The following is a 24925-nucleotide window of genomic DNA, read 5'->3' as shown; positions in this document are numbered from 1 at the left end:
AACTCCTCTGACGTTTTCTCATGTGGCCTTTACTACATTACTGTATTTTTCATGTAAGGGTCTATAAATGCTGGGACACTAGAAGTTAAGATTTCAACATTATTTCTGAAGCAGTTCGACCCTTTTCAAGTAATTAAAATAATCAGTGTCAAAAGTAGATAGCCCCAGAAGGTATGTTAAAAGCAGTGATGAGGAATCCCAAAATTAACAGGTGTCAGAGAAGCACTGACATCAAATTTAGGTCCTTGAAAGCACAGATAGAACCTTCTTAACTCTTTTAGGGTAGTTACTATTGCCTAGTGCTCTATCTAAAATAGAAATTTTAAAAGCATGTTAGTTTATCTGGAGTTCTCAAGACTTGGCAACTAACCAAAAACCAACAGATCGCTAGTACAATCCTGTCTGGTAGTGTGGGCACCTACCATAATAGAAAGCTTACAACTCCAAACAATTAACCAAGCTGAGCTGTGTGCTTGGATGAAAGCTAACCATGAAAAAGGCCATCAAGGAATTAATTATTAGCATACACACTCTTATGAACTGTACTCTCACTGTAGCAAGCAGCAAATTAGAGCTAGCTGGGTTAGTTTGAAAGTTACTGTAGTACAGTTGCTCAGGATCCTATTAAAAATAGCTACAGTAGCAAAAAGCTTGTGTTCCAAGATGATCAACAATACTTTTTTTTTTAATTGAAAAGAACAGCAGTTCACATTTTTCCATGTCAGTTGTTCATTTCTTCATCTTGAAAAGGATCAGCATCTAAATTTTCCACAGCTGGAAACTAGTAAGGGCTGCCTCATATAAGCCTTGAATCCAATGTTTGAAAGAGCCTAACTTAATCATTGCTTCTCTGTTTTTCATTTCAGGAAGCTGCTTTAAGAAAAAAAGAAATCAGTAGAAAGCATTGGGAGATAAAGACTACCTTGTTGCCATAGCAATGGGCTTCAATGTAACTGCAAAGTTACTTATAGTCTTAACATTGCACGGATGAATACAGATGTTTTCTAAATGAACAGCTAAAATGTACAGATGTCTGTTTATCTCAATTACTTCTGGCTTTTCTGTGTAAAGTGACATTTTTAAGAGGTGATCAGAAGTGGCAGAGGTTATGAAAGTTCATTTTTCTTTAACTCCGAAAGGAACAGTGAAAGTTTGTATACCAAGGCAAAAAAAATCTCCTCAGGTAAGAGAAGATAAATGCACAACCAAAATAAACCGCACGTTCAAAATCCCTGTCTGGCATTTATCCCCTCACTGGAGGCTACTGTAGTGATTTCACAGGTATAAAGCACTAGTGGAAAGAAATATTTGGTTTGCACACAAATGATTTGTAGGGGAGAACTAATGTGCTAGAATTGTGTTAGAGTTATTTTAAAGCATTCCCATTATAAACACAAACATAACCTCACTGGAAAAATTGTTCTTTTGTACAGATACATGCTGTACATTTTGTCACTGGGCATTAGCAAAACAGAACATAGCGCTAAGCCTGCAGGCCTCCTGAAGGCTCTCCCCAACAATAAGCATCACCCCTGGCTGCCAGTGAGGCACTACAGTGCAGTGTTTTTAAAGCCAGGATGGTTGGTTCTCCGGCTGTTCCTGGCAGAGACACACAAACTGGGGCGCAGAAGGGCTTCTATCAGACAGGTGTTCTGTGAAGCTTAAGTGACTAACATTGACCTTTTTTGTATGTAGAAAATTTGTTTGGTATTTTATAAGTTAATAAGCATTATTTATTTGTTGTGTATTTCCCTACCAACTTTTTTCACAATGGATTTAATTGTTGAAATAGAAAGATGAATAGTTCAATGATGAAATACGACCATGGCATTTGTGCCCACCCTTTTTAAAAATGTATTTAGTGATTACTCAATGTCGAATTCAGCCCACTAATATTTGTATTTTCATTGCTGAAATGGGCAGTAGCCTGCCATGAGCTCTGTTTCAGAATCAGGCTGTGGTACTTAAGTGCATGCATATTTGGTAAACGGGGAAGGGAAAAAATGAGATTATTCTTGGCTTAGCGGAAGTCACTGTAGAATTCCTTAAACAGAAGTCGTCAGCCTGAAGCATTTTAAAATAGCTGAATTGAGATGGGGACCTCTGAGGTACAGAAACGGAGTTTTATCTCAAGTTACAAAGAGAGTTCTGACTACACGTTAAAGTGTGTTGGGCCTCTGTTCAAGTCACCCAGTGTCTCTTGTTTAAGGCATTAATAATCTCACATCAGCTCCTGCTACCACACAAGGCCAAGTTATTTGCTATTTCTACAAAGGCTGTAGTTCTCGGCCCACATGTGCCAACAGCCACCGGATACTTTTTAGAGTTAAGTGATAGTGAGAATTACTTACTTGTCTATAGGCAACTTTGCTAAACAAGTGAATATTTCAATGCAATTCTTCTACGTGTTCTGGAGCACCTCACTGGATTGCTTGTGCAGCATCTTCTTGCCTTGCATGGCAGGGAATGGGTATCAGAGCCACACATCTGTCAAAGAAATGCTTACATAAACCACTGTAAGCCTGAATAATGCAAGACAGCAGGAAGTAACATGGTGCTGCTGAATACTGTGGTAACCAGATGTTATGAGACAGAGACCCCACTGTGCTGGGTGACCCAAGGGCGCTCGGAGCAGCTGAGAGCTGCTCCAGTGTTTCTGAGGCACAGCCCACTCCCTTTTGCCCTTGCAGCAGCATGGCTGAGCCGTCCAGTTACACTAGGGCTTTGTCATCATGGTAACTGTATGACATACATAGAGAAGTACAGGGCTCAGGGTAGGCATCAACCTGTGACTGGTTTCTGTGCAGCTGGGCTGCCAGCCCTGGCAGCTTCGGTGCTGCTCCTGCTAAGCACAGCAGTGGCGGGCATCAGGCACATTTTAAAGGTGTTCTAGTATTTGCTGTGCACAAGCTGAGGCGAGTCTCAGTTATACTGAGTATGAGGTATTTCAGTGTATATACAGTGACTCTTTTCTTTGTGTGTGTGTATAATACATATGAACATAATGGTATCTTATTTTCACTACAATAAAAAATGATTTCCAAAATATTTTTTCTATAAAATTAATGTAAAGACTATGAGATTGATATGAAGAGAGAAGGTATCTTAGCCATGATGATTTCTGCATGCCGGATCAGAAAGTTTGGGGTTTTTTAAACAGAGTTGGTTAAGCTGTTACACTCCTTTGCTAACAAAAGTGCCACATGTAGTTCATTATCGCTTACAAAGCTATATTCTGAAAATTCATGCTGGAAAGCACATAATTGAGTGCTTTGCTTTCAATTAAGCTCTTCGCCCATTTTGAAGATGTTTCGGCTCTAATCGAAGAGGCAAAACATGTTTCTTAGGTGATCTCAAAGTCTTAAAAACAAACAACCCCCCCTTCAAACCTCTTTGTCTAAACTGCTTCATGATGCGTCTTACAATACGCAAGAAGGACTTAATGAACTCACCTTCTTTGCCTTGGATGGGGAAGGTATCAAAGAACTCTAAAAATTCTTATTTAAAAAAACCCACCCCAAACCAAACCAGCTCTGTATACAAATTGACCAGTTAGCTGTTAACATGCAGGTTTTCACTTCCTAAAAGTTAAAATGCAGGTTTGAATGACTTGGCTTAATTCAGGAACATGGACAAAAGCAGTTATTGTTTACTGAACCCTGACAGGTCTATCAGCTGCTGTGGCCCCCTTCAAGGCTGGGAAAGCTTGCCTGCTGCCCCTTTAACAGAGGATCTCAACATACAGCAACCCATGTTGGAGCACAGTGCCATGTACCGCAAAAACCACTGGGTCTAAGCTCTGACTGTTCTATCTCTGGGGTCTGTCAAGGCCTTCCCTCTTACACCTCAAGGCACTAGTACAACACAGTGGTAGAATTCTACCATGGCTGGAAAGTCAGAGCTGCATGACTGACAGCATTTCAGGAACTGTGTGCTTGCCTTTTAGTTGGTAGCTTTTTAGCAAAGGACAGAGCCTTGCCCAGCAAAAAGATACTCAGTTACTCCCTATCTTTTAGCTATTCTGTTAAGGTCCAGTCTATGGGCTTCATGTACTGCTGGGCAACAATATGGTCCCAGAAAACAGATTTCTTCAGGTCCTTGGAGATAGCTGAAACTACGATTTTCTCCTATCTCTCTCCTCCAAAACAAGGAAGCATGGATAAAGTTTAGATTTTAAGAACTTATAGATTAATTGCTAAAATAGAAAAAGCACTTAATCAAGACTTTCACTCACATTCCTCATCAGACCTGCTGGAATCGGTCCTTGCTGTGAAAGGCTGCGAAAGGAGCATGAAAGGCCTCTGAGCACTCTTCCGCATGGAGTCTGTGGACAGCAGGCATGCTAAGATGCTAGTGCTCCAGCATAGGGAGTCATCTCATCCTGTTTAAAACACAAAGCAAAAATACTAAACACCACCAATTTATCTGCCTATCTGTAAGCACTGTAGGACAGACACGGACTGACTTTGTACAGCATAGGAAATGTGACGGGGCATTGTTACTATTTAAATATTAGCAGAAAGCACACAGGAATTTCATGGCACTTTGTTTACTTGAAGTGTACTTCAACACCAGCAGCATTTCTGTCTTACCTTTCCACTACTCGATCCAGTTTGGGAACAGATGCTTTATGTTCTACATAACATCCATCCATTTGCTTTGGTTTCTCAACTGAAAAAAAAAATAAAAAAAATCCAAAGCTACTTCTGGGCCTGGAAAGGAAAATTTTTCATTTGTCAGGCCAAGCAGGAAAGTTTTGTTTTTGCCACATTCAACACTAGTTGGCTCTCCTACTCCAGATAATTAATGACCCCCAGGAATTTTAGTTGAGTTCCTGTCCTCTTGGACTCTTGCCCATGCTGCTTCTCACTCTCCTTGCTGGGTCACCCACTGCACTTAGTGGGAAACACACAGCAGCCAGCTCTGCTTGGAGGATGACAGTTTGCCTGAGGTGCTACAGCTGTTCAGAAGGAGCCAGCTGAACACCACCTCAAAAACTGTGGTTTTAGTTTTCCTGTGTTTCTAATTCAACACAAAACCAGATTTCGACTCTTATCTGTTTCAGGATGAAAAATACCCTCAGTACTAGAATTTTGTGGGACACATGCAGATTTATTATTTTTTGAAAATCAATTCTACCATTAGCACATCTAAGGACTATGTTTCTGTATTAAATATATAAGTTGGAGTAAACTACACTTAAAGCCTGACCTTTTATAAGGGGACTTCGCCTCACTTATACAACCAAAACAACAAAAAATACTGTCTGTCTTGAATCATTGGAGGTTGAAATGTTATTCAAAAGTCTCATATTAAACACAAATCAGAGTTAGTGTTAAGGGGAGTTGCGATTGCATCTCCACAGCTGATTACCGGATGGGGAAACTATGCTTTTCTGGAAAGGCTGACGTAGCCTGAACAGAAATGAAAGCAGGAACAATAATGGATACGGCCATACATCAAAACTTTATGCAATAATGCAGCCATGTGCCTGAATAAAAGAGAGCAAGGGAAGAGGCAGACTCTCAGCGGTGAGCATACAAGCAATCCCAAGAGTGAAAGACCTCCATCTACTCATGGGAGACAGCTACAAGGAAGTTCACTCAGCTCCACCTAAAGAGACTACACAGTGATTACACGATCTCTTCTTCCAGAAAGGGAGGGGGATGCAAAGCACTTCTAGCAGCAGGGCAGGGCTCGAGTCTCCTAGCATGACCTACAGGTAACTGCTGGCTGTGGTTCACTGTTCACAGTTCCAGCCTTCTGCTCAGTTAAGGGAGTGGCTGTTGTTCCCGCCTCTATTTTCAGATGGGAAGATCAGAGCGGTTTGATACACAAAAATGCTTTGTGCAGTTCTCCAGTAAACCAGAGACAGCTGCACAGCTTTTTTTTCTTTTATCTTTTTCTTTTGTTATTTCTTATTTGAAGTTTTGATTAAAAAAAACCAAACCAACCAAAACAACCACCACCACCAAAATAATAAAAAAACCTCCAACCTTCCCACACTGACTTTTTTAGGGTTTGCTTTCTACCTGCTCCCCTCAGGCATGGATGGAAACCCACAGCCTTGGTGGGAAGGCAGTGTGGTTCTACAGAGCTCCTCCATAAGGAGTTGTCACTTTACCCTTCTCCCCACCACACCAGCATTTATAATGTCAGCTCATGCATACCTGCTTTAAAAACATCAAACCAACCAACCCCACACACACTGAAATATCCTCCCAAGGCTTGCAGTGAACATGACTGGGAGCCTCATACAGGCAGAGACTGACCTTTCAAGAGAGTCAAATCTTTTGCATTATGCATATAGCTCCTGATGGGGCACGTCATGACTAATGCAACACTGAATACACCAAGATAACAGACAGCAGAATCAGTGGGTAGATGACTTAAGAGTAAAGCTGATGGTAAGTGTCTTAGGACCCCACATAACTCCACTGACATTTTTTCAAAGGGCAAAACACATAAGAGCTTTGCACTTACCTGCTGTGAGAAAAAGGAAACGGAAGCTGCTGGTAAGGCATTCGAAACAGAGAACTAGCCCATGGTTTGCAGGCAGCACAAACCAGTCTCCAAAAAGGGATCATTTGGCCTGGAAAGAAGGAAGAAACTTATGTTAGGAGCAACAAAGTAAATGAACAGGTTATTATTTTTAGGCTTTTTTTCTATATGAGGAAGAAGAGAAACATCCCATAATCACTATTGTTTGATATATGTTCAAGTCAATAAACTGCTCCTGGCTAAGTATTCTTAATATTGCTTTGTAGAAAGGAAGGCCGTTTTGCCCAGTCAGGCCCTCTGCAACCTGCCACTGCCACATCCAGAGATAAGCAGGGAGGAAGGATTAAGTACAGCATATGTATCTAGCAAAGGACCTTCAATGGAAAATTTTACTTCTGAAATATTAGCGATGGATGTGCGTGACTGAGTATAGCTGAGGTTCTGCAGCTTCACTGCTCAGCACCTATGTGAGAACTGTCTTGTATCAAGTACCCTCAGCTGTCTGTGAATAAACTTGCAAACCATCAACTGCTCCTCTCCAGATGGAGCATTGCACAGTGTCCCACATCATAATATAAAAACCCGATTATCTGTGCTGACCAGTATGTTCCATAAACATATAACAAAACTTCCCACTGTTTAATTATTCGTGTGCAAAAAGCAGATCATTTTATAACATGAAAAACTTGAGCTGGCAGATCATGGGGAAAAAAACACATGAAAACCCAGCAAAAATAGGACCGCTATTCAGCCCTGTGATATATAAAACCAAAGATGTGAATTCTTCAACCTTCATGTGAATCTCTCATGAACATTTTTAAAACCAGCTCTGGTTAACTAAGGTTCTTTATGTACAATGTCAAAATGGTCATGCCCAGTCCCAGCAAAGATCGGTCAGCAGAGGATGCATTCAGGGACCAAGTTTGAAAACCGAAAGTATTTATCCAGTTTCAAATGTCAGACCATGGAAAAACCCACATGCAATTCATTTTGAAAAACAGACCTGGTACAGCAAAATACAATTGCTTATTTTTTGATGGAATTTTCTAAGACCATCAGCTGTCTCACACCAGGTGGAGTTACTTGATCATTTCAGGACTTCTGCTCATCTACACTGTGCTTGCCTCAAAATGCTGCTACTTTGAGCTTTCTTCCCTCTAGTTAGTGGAAACATTATCAAAGGGCTTCAGCTTGGAAGAGACTAATTAGAACTTAGTTCCAATTAAAGAAGCATTCAACCCAGACCACTAGCAACAGCAATACTAACTGCTCTACATCTGTTTCAATTGGATAACCACTTCTAAATGGTTTTGGGGGTGGGAAGAAGGAGCAAAAAAAGAGGAGAAAAATGGACAAAAGAGAAAGCTTGGCTACAGTCTGGGTCAGCAACAAGTCAGAAACAAAGTCTAAGTGAAACTGTAGCAACAGAAAGCAAGCAGTCCTGTCCACTTCTGGTTTTAAAGGCTCTTACTAAGGGCAGGACAAAGGACAGAGGCATTTTCACAACTGGAGTGAAAGGAGCAGAATTCCTTGAGCTTTGGATGAAGCCTGGAGGGACATTTCCACTGTGGGACATGAGACACTCGAGGAAATACTTATTTCAACTTTGTGTCTTTTTGGTATGTGCACTGAAACATCTGCTCTGTTTTTCCACACACAGAGCATGGTAAAACCAGAGTTAAAAATCTAACCTCTGAAATGAACTATGAAATGAACTAGAGCCAAGGCAAAGAATACCTTCAAACTGTGGGAGGAAGGGCTGAAGGGAAGAGCACTCGAGTTTCTTAGTGCCAAAACTCACAATTTCAAATCTCTCTACCTTTACACATTTTTTCCACGAACATATAAAGAAAAAGCAAACAGTTTCAGTTCTTTCCAAAACATCAGCTGTCCTTCCTTAACATCCTAAATGAACTTTTCTATTTTTATTATCCCTCATCCATAATTACTGTCAGACACCTACCCCCAAACTCCAATCCTGCATGCCAGTATGACAAAACTTTTATCCATAGCAGCTTCCAGATACCACTCCGACTCTGAACTTCCTTTATTCAGAGGCTGAGAACAGAATGTCCTCCTATCAATCCAGTCATGTCTTTATTTTCAATCTTTATGTAATAAAACATTGCAAGAGCTTCTTCCAAAGCAGGTGTACTGGTTTTTGTTCTGTTTTGTTTTGAAAACCAAAATGTAGCAGCGGATCTCATTAAGATACAGCATTGTTTTATTGGTAACTATTTAAGATCCCAGATGTATAAAGCCCTCCTCATATTCATTCCAATACAAGGGCATGGCTGACCCTCTGCACCTCCATACCTGTTGATGTGGGCCAGAGATATTACACTTTCTCCACTTTTTATGGTACCAAAAGGGGACCAAATAGCCGTGTCCGGAGTCTCATTCTCCATCCCAAGAAGCAAGAAGAGATATATCAGCCTACTCTAGTTATAAGGTTTTTAGATGACTCCAAATTACTAAATCTCATTTGCAGCTGCCTTCAGAATACCATACAGACATACGTGGCTCTCCTGAGCATCAGTGAGAAAGCCAAAAGCAATGACAGCCTGCCAAGCAACTGTCAGCTTAGTAAAGCTGCCTTGTAACATGCAGACCACAAACAGTCAACATCATACTAAAAGGGAAGACTATTAGCTTAGCTTGGATTCAGGCCGACGGTCTACAGATAAAGATCCTGTGCAGGGCAGCACAGACTGAAGGTCAATGTACACTAGTTTGCCTTCTTGGGTAAGCTATTCTACATGGACTATGAGGCCACTCAGGCTGCTTCCAGCACAGAGCTAGTCTGTGCATGGCAAAGCTGGCTCCAGGCCTGTAGCAAGGGAGCACAGAGGACACCACCAGTGACGGCTTGATCAGTGCTGATCCACTGCCTCGATCCAGCAGCAGAGCTCTGGAAAAATCAGGCAGGCGGCAGCAACTGCTGGAGCAGCTGGCAAATCCTGGCCTGGAAAGGATCATCGCACAGGGGCAGCCAGCATCCCCCTCTTCATTACACCCACATTAACAGCGGGTGCCCTTTCAGCAAGACCCCCTACCCATGCCTTCCCCTGAGTAGGGAGGCCAAGCCTACTTCCCCAGTGACTATAGGGCAGTTCAGTTTGGCTGAGAAATGGCGCGCTAGCTTTGGTGGGTGCTACATATTTGTGGGTGCTTGCTCCTGGCATACTCACAGCGCTGTGCTGGTTCTCCAAACAGGGCAGGCTGGAAGGGTGCTGGGCATTGCTCACTGCCAGGGATGGTAACACTGAAACAGCAGCTGCAAAACTGACATTTTCCAGTGTCTCCTGGGCAGACAGAACCACAAAGACAAAAGTGTTCTCTGGTTTCAGGGTCTGAGGACAGCTCTCCTTATGGCTTACTATAGAAACTGGTTCCATGACTGACTGCTCTGCAGAAGACATTAACGACTGGTACAGTCTTTGCTTCTTAAAGGAAGACTGAATAAATGCAGTTGTATTCAAAGTGTCAGCGTAAGCTTTGACATTTTTCTTGCTTTGAAATTATTTCTTTAAGTCATGCTGGAATGCTTATCACTTTTAATAAGCAACTTGTCAACAGATATTGGCACATTTCTAAAAAATCTGCTGCAAGGTGTTTCTGAAGATTAAAAGCTTCTGGTTCTGTTTCTTTATACATAAATGGTATTTACTGATGTGCTTTTATAATATAAAAACATTCCTCAGAAGGCAGAGCTGTTCAGCCAAACAGCCTTAATTCAAGCGCTAGAGTTTTGCACCTACCACTGCACTATCTGTACTGAAGCAGAAGCTGTTTCAGTGGCAATGCAGTCCTGTTAAATGTATTTCCTCATTATGATCAAATTAAACATGCTTCAGTCTCATTCTAGCAGCAGTGTGTTGCAATCAGGGTGCTTTCTGTGGCAAGCTGACTGAACATCCCCCTCCAGACACATACTAGCCTTAAGAATATCCAGCGATTGAATCCCTAAGCATGTCCTATAGCTCCAGAGTTGATCACGGGCCAGTCTCAAAATCTTGTGGTCTAGGTGAACTCCTCCAACACTGATCTCTTCCTTAGCATCTCCCTCCAAAACTGCCACACACACACCCAGTCACCAACGTCCAATCTTTAATACCCTCCCTGTATCTTAAATAAGCCCTGCTCCCAGAACCTTTGAACAGTCTCATCCCAGTCTGGTAGATTTTTGCCAGCAGTGAGAATGAGCACTGGCCATCATTCACAATAAAACATTTTTTGTAGTAACAATTAGATATTATCCACCAGAACACATACCATTTCCCAAGTTCTCACACTTATTTACAGTTTGCCTCTCTGCTGAGGCTGCCGCTGACAGTCCATATCCACTGGAGACTGCAATGAGATGACCAGCTCATTTCACGTAAGCCCCCAACTTGCTATCCAAGGACAATTAATTTTCTAGTTGGCACTGAATACTCTTAAGTTACACTTCATCTGAACATTGTCCACATAAATAAGCATGGACGTTAACAAAAAAGAGATGTCAACACTAAAAGGTGTTAAAAATTATTTTAGGAATAATGAATGCTTTGGGGATTAACAGTACCATATGGTACCTTTCACCTCCAACTTAGTGGTACAAATCCAGCTAAAGCAGCATGGATAAAAACCTTTACCATCTGGTGACTTACTACTTTATGGAAAATAAACAGGTGTTTGTATCTCATGCACACACAAAATCCACCACCATAACTGGAAGTCTTGTTGGCTTTCTCAGTAGGGAGATCAAAGAGGGCCAGAATACTCTTCTCTCACCCCCAGGACTAGTCTATTTACATGAGGAGAGAGGACAGCTGAATGCCAAATACTACTACCACCCACTATCAGAAATTAAAGTATGACCTACAATGTTTCCATCAACAGTCTTTTTCAGGGAACAGGAGGATTTATGGCTTTCAAACTGAAATCTCATCTGCTGCTTCCCCCCCCACCCCCTGAAGCAGCAGGTGTAACAATATTCTCTTTCCCTACAAGCTTTATCTTGCTTGTATTCTTAGACCATCGCTGCTATGACAGCACTACTATAAAACATTTCACATTTAGCAGCCCTCATATCAGCCTTAACAAGGAAGCCTGAAGTAATCAGCATCCATACCTCAGTTGAGTTCATTTGAACGTTACCCTTTTTTATTCAAGAGTACTGCTGAGTTTAAGTTGCTCGATTTGTTTATAAATTTGTTCTCCCATGCTCCAATTTCTCCCTATGAGTTAGAAAGGAGATTTTAAAAAAATTATTATTATTGTATGAAACATGAAAGCAGTTACTATTAGTTTTACACTTAATAGCAACAGTTTTACACTTAATAGGTACATAAACATCCTCCGAGTTTCCTCTTCTCAATTTATGTGAAAATCACTTTTGTATAGCAGAATTTACTGGCTGTTTAATACATCTTATCTTTGTTAGTGGCATATGGGAGCTTCTCTGAATAACTTGAGGCTGAAATAGTCAGAAGATAATTTGTTTGCCTTCTTTAAAGCTCTATTTTTATCCTGGAGCAAGTAGTGTTTTTTTGGCTAAGGCTGAATGCAGCTCCTTTCGCATCACGTAATGACCGGGAGCACAAATCACATCAATCTCTTAAGTTTCTTTGGCAAATCTGCACCTGTTGTTTTGTAGACTCAACCAAAAAACCCAGTAAGTATTCTTATTTCATACACACTCCACATACACTGTGAACACTACAGATCAAAGGCATGGCAATGCAAATGAGAGACTTCCTATTATTCCTCCTTTGATTGTTTTTAATAAAACAATTTTATGATGATTAACACACATCAAGTAAGACAAAGCTAGAAATAACCAAGAGAGATTTAAACCAAAAATCGGCCAGAAACATCATCCTACAAATCATATTTTATCTATTCATACACCAGTCACACTAAGCTCCCTGGTCTGACCACCTGTGTCTGGATGCACTCTCTGGCAGGGCTCTGCCAGGAAAATTTTCATGCATCTGCTAGACTTTTCCCAAGTATCTTTGAGCTTTTATCTTTACTCTGCCAAATACACACATACTAAAATAAAGCATCAGTGACTACTAAGTTGCTAAATATTCAGGGCCAAAAGTGGTCCTGTACAACAGAGAACAGTTTGCATTACTTCAAAATGACCAAGCTCCAGGCCCTAGTTTAAACACAGCGTGCACCTAGGTCTTCGTAACAACTTCTCCATTCACTTCCAGTTCTTGTATGCTATTCATTATGCAGTTGCTAAACCACAGTGGAAGTCCTGGGTGAATTAATGGGCAAGGTTTCAAGGGGTGCTCTCCCTGAAACTAAGTGCAATGCATAAAGAGTTACTCAAGAATTTCAAAAGGACCAGAAAGCACATGGGCATGGATGCTGTCATGTCAGCCACTGCCTGCTAGAAAGGCTTTACCCATTTTAGGATTTACTTGGCACTTATCCATTTAAGATTTTAAGCCACAGCCTTTGTCCTTCAGATTCTTCTACATATTTGTGGCACAAACAGAAAGAAGACTGCTTAATTTGAGCCTTGTTTTCAGATACTTTCCTTGTCGGTCTTGACAAGTTTCCCATCTCTTGTCAAAATGAATGGTTTCCCTTTGTCAGCTTGTGCACTACTGTAGCATGCCTTCCCAGGAGAGCAAAAAACCCCAACCAACCAAACAAAAAAGCCAGCCATTTGACACATGTTTAAAAATGCAATTACAAGCTGGCTGAAACTAGATGGACTCCTGAAAAAGAGATAAAGCGACAAAGCCTGCTTTGAAAGGGTCCATGAAACATCACCACAAGCTTGTACTGCTCTAACAAAAAGTAAACCAGGAGCTATGGGAGGTACCAGGGACTCTGTCATCCCCACAAAATCCGCTCAAACCAGAGTGCAGTGGCATTTGCAAGGCAAACCAGGTGGCTTATCGGAAGCTGCGTTAAAACCAGAGCAAAGCTCCTAAGAGGTTTGGTAAGCTGCCCATTTCACAAAAAAGGCACAGTCTAAGCTACCAGTGCTGCCTTCCCACAGTTTCCAGCTCCTCTAGGACCATGCTTCCCAAAAGACAAAGAAATACTCTTACAATCCACTGAGAACTCATTGGTTCATCTGCACATTGCAAAGACCCTGCAGTAAACCCTTAGAAGCCTTGTGGGCCATGTAGGAGCATAGATCATCATAACCACGGATGCAGTAATGTTCTTCTGGGCAAGCTTAAACCCAGATTTCAGACCTAGGTGCTGATCACTTGATTTACCTTTGCAGTAACATACAAGGAAAACTGCCTCTAACTTAGTAACCAGGGAGGTCCAGCTGCTAGCTCTTTGGACCTTCACTTTCAGAGGAAGACTCTGAGCCAGAGGAACTGCCCATGCAACAAAAGAGCCCTCAGTAAAGCTAGGGTGGAGCCTACAGGCAAAACAGATCACTCAAGCATTCAGTATCAGCTACCTTGGAAACTCTGGGTAACACAGCTGCAACTGCAGTGGCTGCTAAACCTACCTAAACCCACTATTTTGCACCTTCTCCCCGTGCTCGCCTGGGCACTTCCACGGCCAGTGTGTCATGGCTAGAGGTTACACAGCTACCTGCTCAGCTGAAGCGGGGAGCCCAAGCCAGCAAAAAGCCCAAGACCTAACAAGCATTTTAGCTATATCGTATCAACTGGCTGCCCATCTGGCTTCATTGGTGCCAATGCTGGCAAAGGGACAAAGAATGCTTTCTGAGGACAAGGGATGGTGGGACTTCTTTTTTTTTTGGCAGCAACCTACATGTTTAAGGTGCAGTTTCATAATCAGCTTAAGTCACAGTGGGTCCTTGGTACCTGAGCGGCAGACCACAAAGCCAACTTTCTGTATGAACTCTACTACTATTTGTCCATTTGCTTCTTCAATATTTTACAATATTCCCTTCCAGCCCTCTAAGTGGGTTTCCTACCAATACCTCAGACTATCAGAATATCAGACTCCCAAATTCAGTGTTCTCCTTTTCTGTAGAGAGAAGGGAAAGCACAAGGGAGAAAAATACTTTCACACACAGATGCCTGCATACAGTTTGAGGCTGGGATGTCCTCCTCCTTAGTTATTGAAGACAAAGTCTGAAGGACTGCAAAATCTCTTCATTAATGACTCAAAGATATGGATACAGGTGTGCCTAGACTTTACATGCCCAGTTAACTCTTTTAGCTCCACCTCCAGGTGGGGATGGGAGATTAAATAAATGAATAAAATAAAACCTTGAATGCAGGGGGGTTTTTTAATGACACACAACTACCAACCAACTGCAGACTGCAGTGCTATTAAACGTACCAGAAAACCCTCACAAAAAAAAGGTGTGCGCTAATAGTATATTCTCTATTTCTTGTTTGTCATTTTCCCTGCCCCACTTTCTTTTGTAGTTTCTGATTCTTTGCTCTCTCCTGTAATTTTCTCAACTTCTCCCACCCTTTAGCTGCATTTCTTACAGTATGAGTATCATCTTCCATTTTCTCCCTTCAGAAAGTGGGACTTGAACGAGTCTTGCACACTGAATGGCACCTGACATGATTTTCTCATGTCCCACCTCAGGTGTCTCAACTTTAAACACTACTTTGCGTCCCCTTATATCCAGTTGTCTTTCCTCGATCACATCGTTATGCCCTAAGTTCAACAGCATGGGCTAATAATTGAAACTAAGCACTAAAAGGTGGCCAGCTTGCTATTCACCTTTAAGAAGAAAAGCTCTCTGAAACGGGAGGCATCTTCATCTTGCATGCAAAGGCATTTAACAAGATCCAGTGACCTGATGGTGAACTTAGGAAAACTGGACAACAAATGAGAAGCAGTATTCCTGTGTTTAACCACGCAATGGTTCTGGAGGTTGAGATCCTGGACTCTCTCCCCAGCTTGGGAGTCCTTGAACCCAGATACTCCCCCCACCTCCCCAGCTTTCTAAAAAGGGACACCTGAATTTAACTTCCAAGAGAAAAACGTGATGGTCATTCTTGAAGGCGTCTGACAGCAATACCTTTTGCTATGAGCATGTGCACGTCATCCTTGTCCTCATTTGCACCCCTGATGCAGCTGACCACAAAACTAACATACTGCTTCAGCCTTCACCATCTGTCCTCATCTACTTTTGGCAATTCTGCCTTACATTCTTTACATGACTACCATGATATAGAAGAGCCTCAGGGTACAGAAACACTTACATGAAACCGGGTTTACTAGGCATAAAAATCAGAATATCTGTGTACAAAAACATAACTTTGTACACGCACAGAGCTATTCCAGCTAGCAAGTTTGCACTGTCGTGTTGTCTGAAACAGATGAAAACTAGGACCAAAGGGGAAAAAGCTACTGAAAGTTAATGCACGCACACATATACACATTATGCTGGAATTTTCCCCAGTGGCTCAGATTCTTACTTCTGTTAGGTCCAAAGGGGCATTCCTCCCTCAAAAATTGTATCTACTCACATGGCTCAAATATGAATTATACAAACTGTTCACAAACTAATTAATTGGGTTTTGATTCATCTTTTATCAAGTCCTATATCCTGACCTGAGTTTCCCCCCTTTTTTTTTTTTCAGACATTTTGTAATGGTTTTAAATACAACATGGCCAAAAATAATCTCAGATTCTTCTTCTGTAGATATACCACACTTGTGACACTGACCACAGCCTCTTTGTCTCTCTCTCTCTCTCTCCCCCCTCTCCAGCCTGTGCCTGCTATTTCTTTCCCCAAAGTGCCTGTAGAATCCGATGTCTCTCATCAGCCTGATCATTTTTTATTCCAGTCCCATAACACTGCTGACTGCGACAACTGCTAAAGCCACCACTGGCCTTTTTAAACTCACCTAACTTTAGTACTACTTAGATCGTTACCCTAGTTGTCTACACTTCCTTCACTGATCTCCCACCCTCACAAGCTTCACAACTCTATAAGGGCTCATCCTCTGTCTCCAGGAACATACTTACCTGCTCTTCCATTTTACTACTTCACTGTACCTCCATCGCATCCCATGTTGTGCCACCATCCTTTGCTGTCCCACTGTCTGCACTAACCCCAACAGAAAACTCTTGCCCACAACTGTCTGTAGACTCCCTGCCCGCCTTCCAACCAGCTCTTTGAACCATTTTTAATCATGATTCCTCACTCCAGCCCCACAGACATGCCTCCCCAGTAGGAAACCTACCCAAGGGACCTACCCAATTAGTGCTGCTAACTTAAAAAAAAAACACCAATCCAAACTTACCAAAAACTAAGAAAACCACTGAGAAGGTAAGAAAAGGAAATTTAACTTCTTAGTAATAACACAGAGGACTATACCCCATTGCCAGTTATATATAAATATAAACACAGACACACACCATTCTCATTCTGAAATTACCTCTGGCCTTGTACATTTAGTTTTCAGAATCATGTTAAATTTTCTCTGCTCTGGGCCACAGTCCTAGCTCTGTCACAGGCTTTCTACCTTATCTTATGCAAGCTACTAAGTTAATATCTTTAAGTCTGGAGCACCCAGCTCCTCTCCACTAAAATCAACAGAAGTACTCAGCTCACTCAGATTCATGATACGGCAAACAATTCTGATCTGTATGCTTGTTTCCCAATCTATTAATTTTGCTCCTCTAACAATTAGACAGGGATAACGTTAGTGCCTCATCTGGGTACTGGAGGGCAATTAAGCACTTGAAGAAGGTTCACACACAAGTTGTACAAATGAATTGCAGTCAAAGAGCAAAACTAAAACCCAGCAAAACCCAACAAAGCAGAGAAACACCTCAAACCCTAATTGTGGAAGACAAATGGAGATTTATGAAAGATCCTGTCAGCTACTAGACATGTATTACCTCTCCTACAAGTTACATCTAGAAAATTCTCTGTGTTTACATTGTTCACCTTGCGTCTCATTAACCATGATGTCAGCATCTAGCAAGCTGTCAAGTGGCATAATAATTGTCTTGAAAACTGCATGCTGAACTACCAGCAAAAGAGCTCATTAGAAAGATTAAAGGAGAAAACCTGGCGAAACTTCTCTTCAATTTCCATTTATCCTTTAAGGACTACCAGGAGAGCAGATGGTTTATCATTCCTGCATAGCTTCTGAGTAAAGAGAGCTGATCCATTTATTTAAGAGTGTTATCTCCTGTCAGCTCTGTCTTTGGGAAATGGCATATTGCAAGGTTTCCCTTTATTACAAGGATGCTTTCCCGACAGGCCTGGAAAAATTTAAGCTTTCTTGTCAGTCAGATGAGCCCCTTTATCCCATTTGGCGACAAACCTTGGATAAAAATAGACTGCCATCTGACTAAGCAACTGTGAGACTGAAAGACATGCTGGAATGCAACTGATCTGAATATTAGTTAATCAGCTCATGCTTTTCCAGCAACACCTTATGGCTGCTGGGAAAGCATATAAGGCTTCTTTCAATAGTGCACTGAAAAAAATAATTAAATTAAAAATAAGCGTTTGCTTTGTTGTGGTTTTTTGGGGGGCTTGGGGTTTTGGGGTGGGGGTGGGTGAGTGGCTATACTACATATTCCCTATTTTAAAGGAGGCTTGTTAACTTGAGCCCTCTCCATGAGTTCTGTGTAGAAAGTCTCATGCTATTTTCTTTTCACATTTTGTGCTTCCCTCTCCCCTTTCACTTTTTGGGACAGAAGGGAATGATAACAGACTCAAAAGCAAACATAGTTCAGAAGGCCTAAAAGACTTCTACGTAAGGACTGTTTGATGTTAACACATACCAGTCCACCAGTTTGGCATACAGTAATGACCATTGTTGGCTATTAGGAAGGTAATAGGACAAATACAGATCAGTCTTTGTGACAGTAAACTATCTCATGCTACCCTAACAGTATTAAGCATATTTTGGTTTTATTGACAGAAACTTTTGTCTAAAATGAATTTAAAAAAATAATTTGAATCAATCACTAATACAAGCTAGAAAGAGTCAATGAAGTAACTGAAGTGAAAGAGATTCCTCCTTTTGGCCAACACATACTTTATCAGTTCAGTCTTTTGAATTGGGCAACCTTGAGGAAAGAAGTTAACTGAGAGCAACTCTGCTGATTTGAAGTTTGAATCTATTCTATTACTTCAGGCTGAATAAAAATTTGTGGTAACTCAGAATAACTTGACTTTACAACTATCAAATTCTAACAATTTTAAAGCATAATCTCTGAGAAATTTTTGATGCATGTATACAGAGCATAACTCACAAAGGTTAAGCTTTGCTATCTGAACTCCACATTTTGGACCACAGAAAAACACTCACTTGGGTTTCCAACACTGCTTCCACTCCTCCACTGTCAAATGTATTTAAGCAAATACCTACAGCACACAGTTATCTCTGCTGGGATTTCTGGGCTGGTACTTAACTGAGAAATTGCATTATTGTTTTGTTTATGTTTCTCCAAGTAATTTACTTTTATACTTCTATAAATAATAATTATAATAAAAAGTCTTGTATTTTTGAGTATTATAGTTGTGCCCTAGAAGGGCATTACAGGGTCCCTGCACTTCAAAGAACCAGCATATTATTTTAGTTAGGAAATAGCACAAGTTTGGATGCACCAGGGAAGGAAAAATTCAGGGAAGTAGTCCGTATCTACTGCCTTAAGGACAGACCACAGACTACACTGTTACCTCTAGACTGCTACCTCTAAATTACTGTGGAAGACTCCACTTCAATGAGAACTTTCAAGAAAAATCTAAACAAATGGTATATTAGATACGAAAGGAAAAGCCAGTTTCCCAGAGAAATGTGGAGATGCAGTGTTCATTTAATTCATTTATGTCACATGATGATCCACACTGAAGGGAAGAGTGGAAAGAAGAAAGTTCCTAACTTTTACAATCATCTACTCAATTATTACTAGATTGTCTTGAAGACATGTCATGGTTCCCAGCAAGACTAGGTAAGCAAATAATTCAACACATCTCCAGAAAACTACCACGTATTTACAGTATCTCAGAGCAACATGAATTACAGAGGAAAACATGTCTCTTTCAGTCCTCTATGAAGTCTTTGAGGAGAGAAAAGACACCTCTAAGATGTAACTACAATTAGTTTAGGGAAAGCTGCCACTTTCTACTCAAACTCCAGAACAGAAAAAATCTGACTGAAAACTGCACATCACTGACTGATCCTTTGAATGCTGCTAGAAGGCAAAGAAAGCTGTTTACCATTTTGCAACAGAGAAGAGTTAAATTACTTTGCACAACCCATTTGCCAACATGCAGGGAGTTTTGTTTGCTTGTCAGCTTTTTAAAAACTAACAATAACATCCTTTTTCAAACAAAACTAGTGACCAGTTTGATACAAACATTAAACTGAAATTCTCCCTATTCTGCCTACTCCCCATGCCATTTTATTGGATGATGGATGTTTCAAATGTTGCAGAGGACGTGCCCTTAGATTCCAAAGCAGACAGACAAAGTTTGAACTTGCTTCCTTTTAAATATGGTGATTAGTTTTTGGTCCACATATGCATTTTTTAAGTGGGATACCAAAAAGGAGTGTCTTAATCATTTTCTTCCAAGAATCACATTTTGCTACCTAGAAGAGGAAAGTCTGTGAAGAGCAAATATATATATATATATATTAAAAAAAACTAAGAGATGCTTAGATCACAGCAAAAATGGGAGCTCCCCATTTCTCCAAATGATACTCTAATCTGTTAAAAGGAAGGTCATTTTAGGATTACTGTAGTATATACTTCCCATTAGCGGGGAGCCTCCTGCTCACCCATATGCTGTTTTTCCTTTTAAGTGCAGAAGAACTATTCATCCTAGTTGTGGGGCTGCATGCAGTCAAACTAAATTATTGCATTTGTGCTGATGAGGATCAGATGAACATGTAGGGTCAAAAAAACCTGTAGCCACTGAGCTAATTATAGCAGGGGGTGAGTGTGTGTGTGAGATGAGAGCTGGCATGCTGGACTTGAACAAGTGATGTGAGCAAACCTGCACAAGTATAAATTGCAAGGATTTACTGCAATGCAAATGCTGGCATGAGAACTTGAGTCATAACTGTCTCCTAGCCCAAGAAGATAGGATATGTGAGCTGTTGATTGTAACATGTTCTCAGCTTTCAGCAGCATGAATAAAAAGAACATGTCCTATTGCTGATTTTAGTTCTTTTTTCTTTTAGCACCTCTTTTTTTGGGGTGTGCTTTCCAGTACCTATTTTTTGGAAGTGTGCTCTCCATCAGCTCTCAAAGCTGCAGTCATCAGTACGCTTTGAGAGGCAGCCGAGAGGAGAGGGGAAAGTGGGTGTCTGATGGCCATAAAAGTAATAACAATTCAGAGACTTCTATCCTATTCAAGCAAAGCCAAACTTCTAGTCCAGACTGGTGACCAATCTTTTTCCTCAGTTTGAGTGACCACCATGAAGTGGCTAGACAAAAAGGTGTATTACAAGGAACACTGCCTGTAGTCAGCCTGGGTCATTTTGTGATGTGCTACAGGATTTCACACAAAAAACTGAAGTTCAGTAAGTTCCACTACCGAATTGCCTCAGAGGCCTAAGTGTCATCCTAGCACTGTGTAAGTGTCTGATTAAATGACATACACCTTATAAAAAAATAAAAATCCATTGGTAAATTTGCCGTGATTTCAAAAGGGTGTGTTTGAAGCAAGTAATACTTGAGATAATGCTTTGCTCACCCATAGATCTGCTTCCCTTGGTAACTGGAAGGCTTACCTTACTTTCCAAGAAATTCTATGTGTCTGTTGGTCATGCAGGGTCAATACCACCACAGAAGTAGCATTTAGTTCCTACATCATTACATAGCAATGTAATCACTTCTCCACAACCTCATTCTGGTTACATTTCTGCTGTTTTTCTTGAAGATTCTGGCAGCCAAATTGTTCTTATAACTGACAAACACAAATAAAATAATAATAATATCCCCCACACGCAACATAAAAGAAAACCAAAACAACCAAGAAATCTTGCTGTCACATCCCAGGTAAAAGAACAAGAAATCCTAGTATGACAAAGGCTTCCATAATACCTTTTTTGACACTTAAAAATGACTTAAAAATAACTCCCATCTTTAAGCTTCACCCATTTTTATTGATACAAGATACTTTTGTAAGTATCAAATTGTATTTTCACATATTCAAGGGTAATAAAAGGATTACTATTTGCTGGCCTATTCACTATGCCTGCACTGCACAACAAAGCCCAACGCAGAACCACTTGGGCTGGCCCTTCTGGGCAAAGTGAGGTTGTACCATGGCCAGACTGCAGCTCTCACCCAAACGCAGAGACAGTAGAGAGCTGCACACACACCACCAGCAAGCTGTACCACATGGGGCTCACTAACTGTGCTGACACAGTGACAGTGCATCCTACTCCAAAATGGGTACAGGCTCCACCTGAGCAGGTACGCTGTGTCCCCATGGCACAATACACTCTTGCTTACTGGAGTGCCAGGGAAATGAAGTGCCTCAGCACTCAAACCCTCTGGCCCAACTCGCCAAGTTATCTATTGCACCCACAGCCTGCGGCAGCAAAACACCATAAAGAACAGAAGCCTCATGCTTCAGGTCTTAATACAATCCCAGGATTAGGGATTAAAAGCACAGGCTTTCAGGGCAAAAGCAAACAATCTGTTTTGGTGAGTTAAAACTTCACGTGAAGAACAGACAAACCAGTACTGGTCCTTGCCTGAAGATGCTAGAGTACTGGAAAATTTTCTCAGACAGTATCCAGTCGCACACAGAGACTGACTTCAGAAATACCTATGTCATGGAGCGTACGGTAAGAAAGGGATGAAGTCTCACTCCTGCCATCTCTTTTAAAGACTCTCATCTCTTTTTTGCTCCCTGCAGTTCCATCCTTCAACTCCCTTCCCTACAGTGTAGGGATGCTGTTGTAATTCTCAAAAGCACCACTGTTCTCACTACTTTCTCTGCTTCTAAGACTGCTAAGTAAGTTAAAAGCCTTCGCTTCAAATTATTTTCCAGGCTTTATTGTCCCAGCTTCTGTCTTCTGCAGACTCAAAGCTCTAACATCTCCCACGATAAGATGAAGAGCCTTTTCTTCATATTCATTGAGCTCAATTTTGCCATAGTAGTTAAAAAAAAAAAAAAAGGCGTTCAGCACACACTTCAGCAAGTAGTATCTTGTTCTTCCTACAACTTTTTGAAGTGCACTAAGCCCAACCAGATGTAGCATTTCTGACAGCCCATAAAACATGTTACCACAAACATGTTCTCCCCATAAAAGAAAGCATCTGCCTTGGCTATCTCCTGTTTTCATCCCTTAAAATTAGCTGAATTACCCATCTCTCTCTCGCATTGCCTGCATTCATGAAAATATTCTTTGTGTGGGTAAAGACACCACACAGATTAAGTTTCTTTTCTTCTCGTAAAAAAACCAACCAAACCCAACAAATAGAACTTCAGGGAATCCCTGCTTTGATTTCACAGAGGATTTTCAGTGAGTAATGCTCACCTTAACTGCGAGCTAGTTAAGGTCAATATGTTTGACAACTTGCAAGCACAGAACCATGAAACATTTTTCACATTGCTGTATGAAAGTCAGCTGTGCATCCTATGTATTTCAACAGAGAGATTCAGCCAGCAGGTAAACAGCACAAGAGCGCAAACCACTGTAACATTCACAATTTTGACAATAAGTCAAAAGAAGGACAGTGTTGCTTTACCACGGTATTGTCAGACAGACGTAGGGCCAATGCAACATGCTTAGCAGTTTTGACCTACAAAGTTCTAAATGAACTGTGACTACTCAGGAGACTCCCTCACCCAGCCATGACATTCCTGCGAGTGATATCACTAGAAAATCTTGGGCAGGAAACTCCTGCGTTACTCTTTCTAGCCTGACAGCTTAAAACAAGGTCTTTTAAACTTGTTTTCCCTTCCTTATTTACGATTAAGAATAAGAAAGGCTGGAGTGACAAGCACTTGGGGATTCTGATATTAATACATGTGTGTATTGTTGTCCTGTTATTGTATCATTGGCTACTGTTTTTTTCTGGCACAATTTCTGTTCTAATTACTGCTTGCTTTCTCATCACGTTCTGTATAGAGCCGTGTCACACACGCACAAGGCTATCCGGTAAAAACTTGTTTGTTAGAACAAATGCACACCTGGCAGACATGCAAAAAACATCTACCTTCTAGTTTATCTGCAGCTCTCTATTAATTTGTGGTTACACCAGTCATATCCAACAATGGAACCTTCTCGAAGTTACCTCTGCTACATTTGTGATTGTGCTCTCTCTGATTCTGCTATAAGAGGAGAGAAACACCTTTGATTTAAACTAGGAATAGAATCATAGAATATCTGAAGCTGGAAGGGCCCATTAGGATCCTGGTGTCCAAATCCCTACTCCTCCTTGCAGGACCACCTAAAACTAAACCATATGGCTAAGAGCATCATCCAGACTCTCCCTGAACCCTGGCAGGCTTGGTGCCCTGACCAGATCCCTGGGGAGGCTGTTCCAGTGACTGACCGCCCTCTCAGTAAGGAATCTTTTCCAGTCCAATCCAGACTGTGCGCTGGAGACACTTAAGTACATACCTCATTACTGCTGCTTCAGTTATCTGTGAAACAGACACATTACGCACACAAAGCTGGGGCAACACTTGTGGTGTCCTCGGACGTGCCTGGAAATGGCCAGGCCAGAACCAAAGCTGTGGTCTCCTGGTAGTCTCAGCCTGCCGGCTGCAACAGCCCCCACCGAGGGCAAGCGGCAGGAGCCAAGCAACGGAGCAGGCTGCCCACGGGGAAACCCCACCCTGGGGGGCTCAGGCCCGGCTGGACCGAGTGCCGAGCAGCCGGCCCCGCCCTGGGGACGAGCCCGACGGAAGCGCCCTGTGGTGCCGCGCTCCGGCCGCCAGAGGGCGCCAGAGGCTCGGGCGCGGCGCGCCGGGCTGGGCGCGGCCCCGGCCGGAGGCGCCCGCGGGGCTCCCGGACCCGCCGCCGCGGGGCTGCCCCGCTCCGCGCCCCGGCCCGCTCCGCTCCTCCTCCGCCCCGGGGCTGCCACCCGGCCGCTCTGCAGTCCTGGTACCGCTGCGCAGGAGCGGGAAGGTCCGCAGCGCTTGCTGGCTGGGGAGGGAGCTCCACGCTCGCGGCCGCAGGGCTGAACAACCGTTTCCAATGGGAAGTACCGTATCTACTGCGTTATACGAGTAAGATAAGACTAGCAACACTTACGCATTAACTATGTACTGAAATACCTTCTAATAAATCTTTGCACATAGTTACGTAAACTAGTAGTTATTTAACAATTTCCTCTGAAAGCATGCTTTCATAGGAGTCAAAGCACCACACTGCCCTCCCTATCCCACCTGTTAATTGGCAGTATCATCTGCTCCAGAGCAACGTTTTTCCTCTAGGAAACTCTTTTGGCACCAAGCGTTTTATGGCATTGAACTCCAGAGGTTATCTGAACTTGGTAAAAAGTAAATCCACACGCACTC

At 41.9% G+C, this 24925-nt stretch overlaps 1 protein-coding gene across 4 annotated transcripts in view; it reads left to right on the top strand.

The window, feature by feature from the left end:
• Positions 1-3028, top strand: part of IMPG2 (interphotoreceptor matrix proteoglycan 2) — a 61444-nt gene extending 58416 nt beyond the window's left edge. For all 4 annotated transcript variants that reach the window (XR_007509048.1, XM_049824572.1, XM_049824574.1 and 1 more), the window contains one exon: positions 867-3028. Coding sequence is in view for 3 of the 4 variants with exons in the window: in XM_049824572.1 (XP_049680529.1) it covers positions 867-879 (13 nt within the window). In the remaining variant the exon portion in view is untranslated. The remainder of the gene's footprint in view (positions 1-866) is intronic.
• Positions 3029-24925: the final 21897 nt, after the last annotated feature.

This window comes from Accipiter gentilis, chromosome 21 (assembly GCF_929443795.1).
Source record: "Accipiter gentilis chromosome 21, bAccGen1.1, whole genome shotgun sequence".
NCBI classification, from domain to species: Eukaryota; Metazoa; Chordata; class Aves; order Accipitriformes; family Accipitridae; genus Astur; species Astur gentilis.
This window is presented reverse-complemented; position numbering and strand designations above follow the sequence as displayed.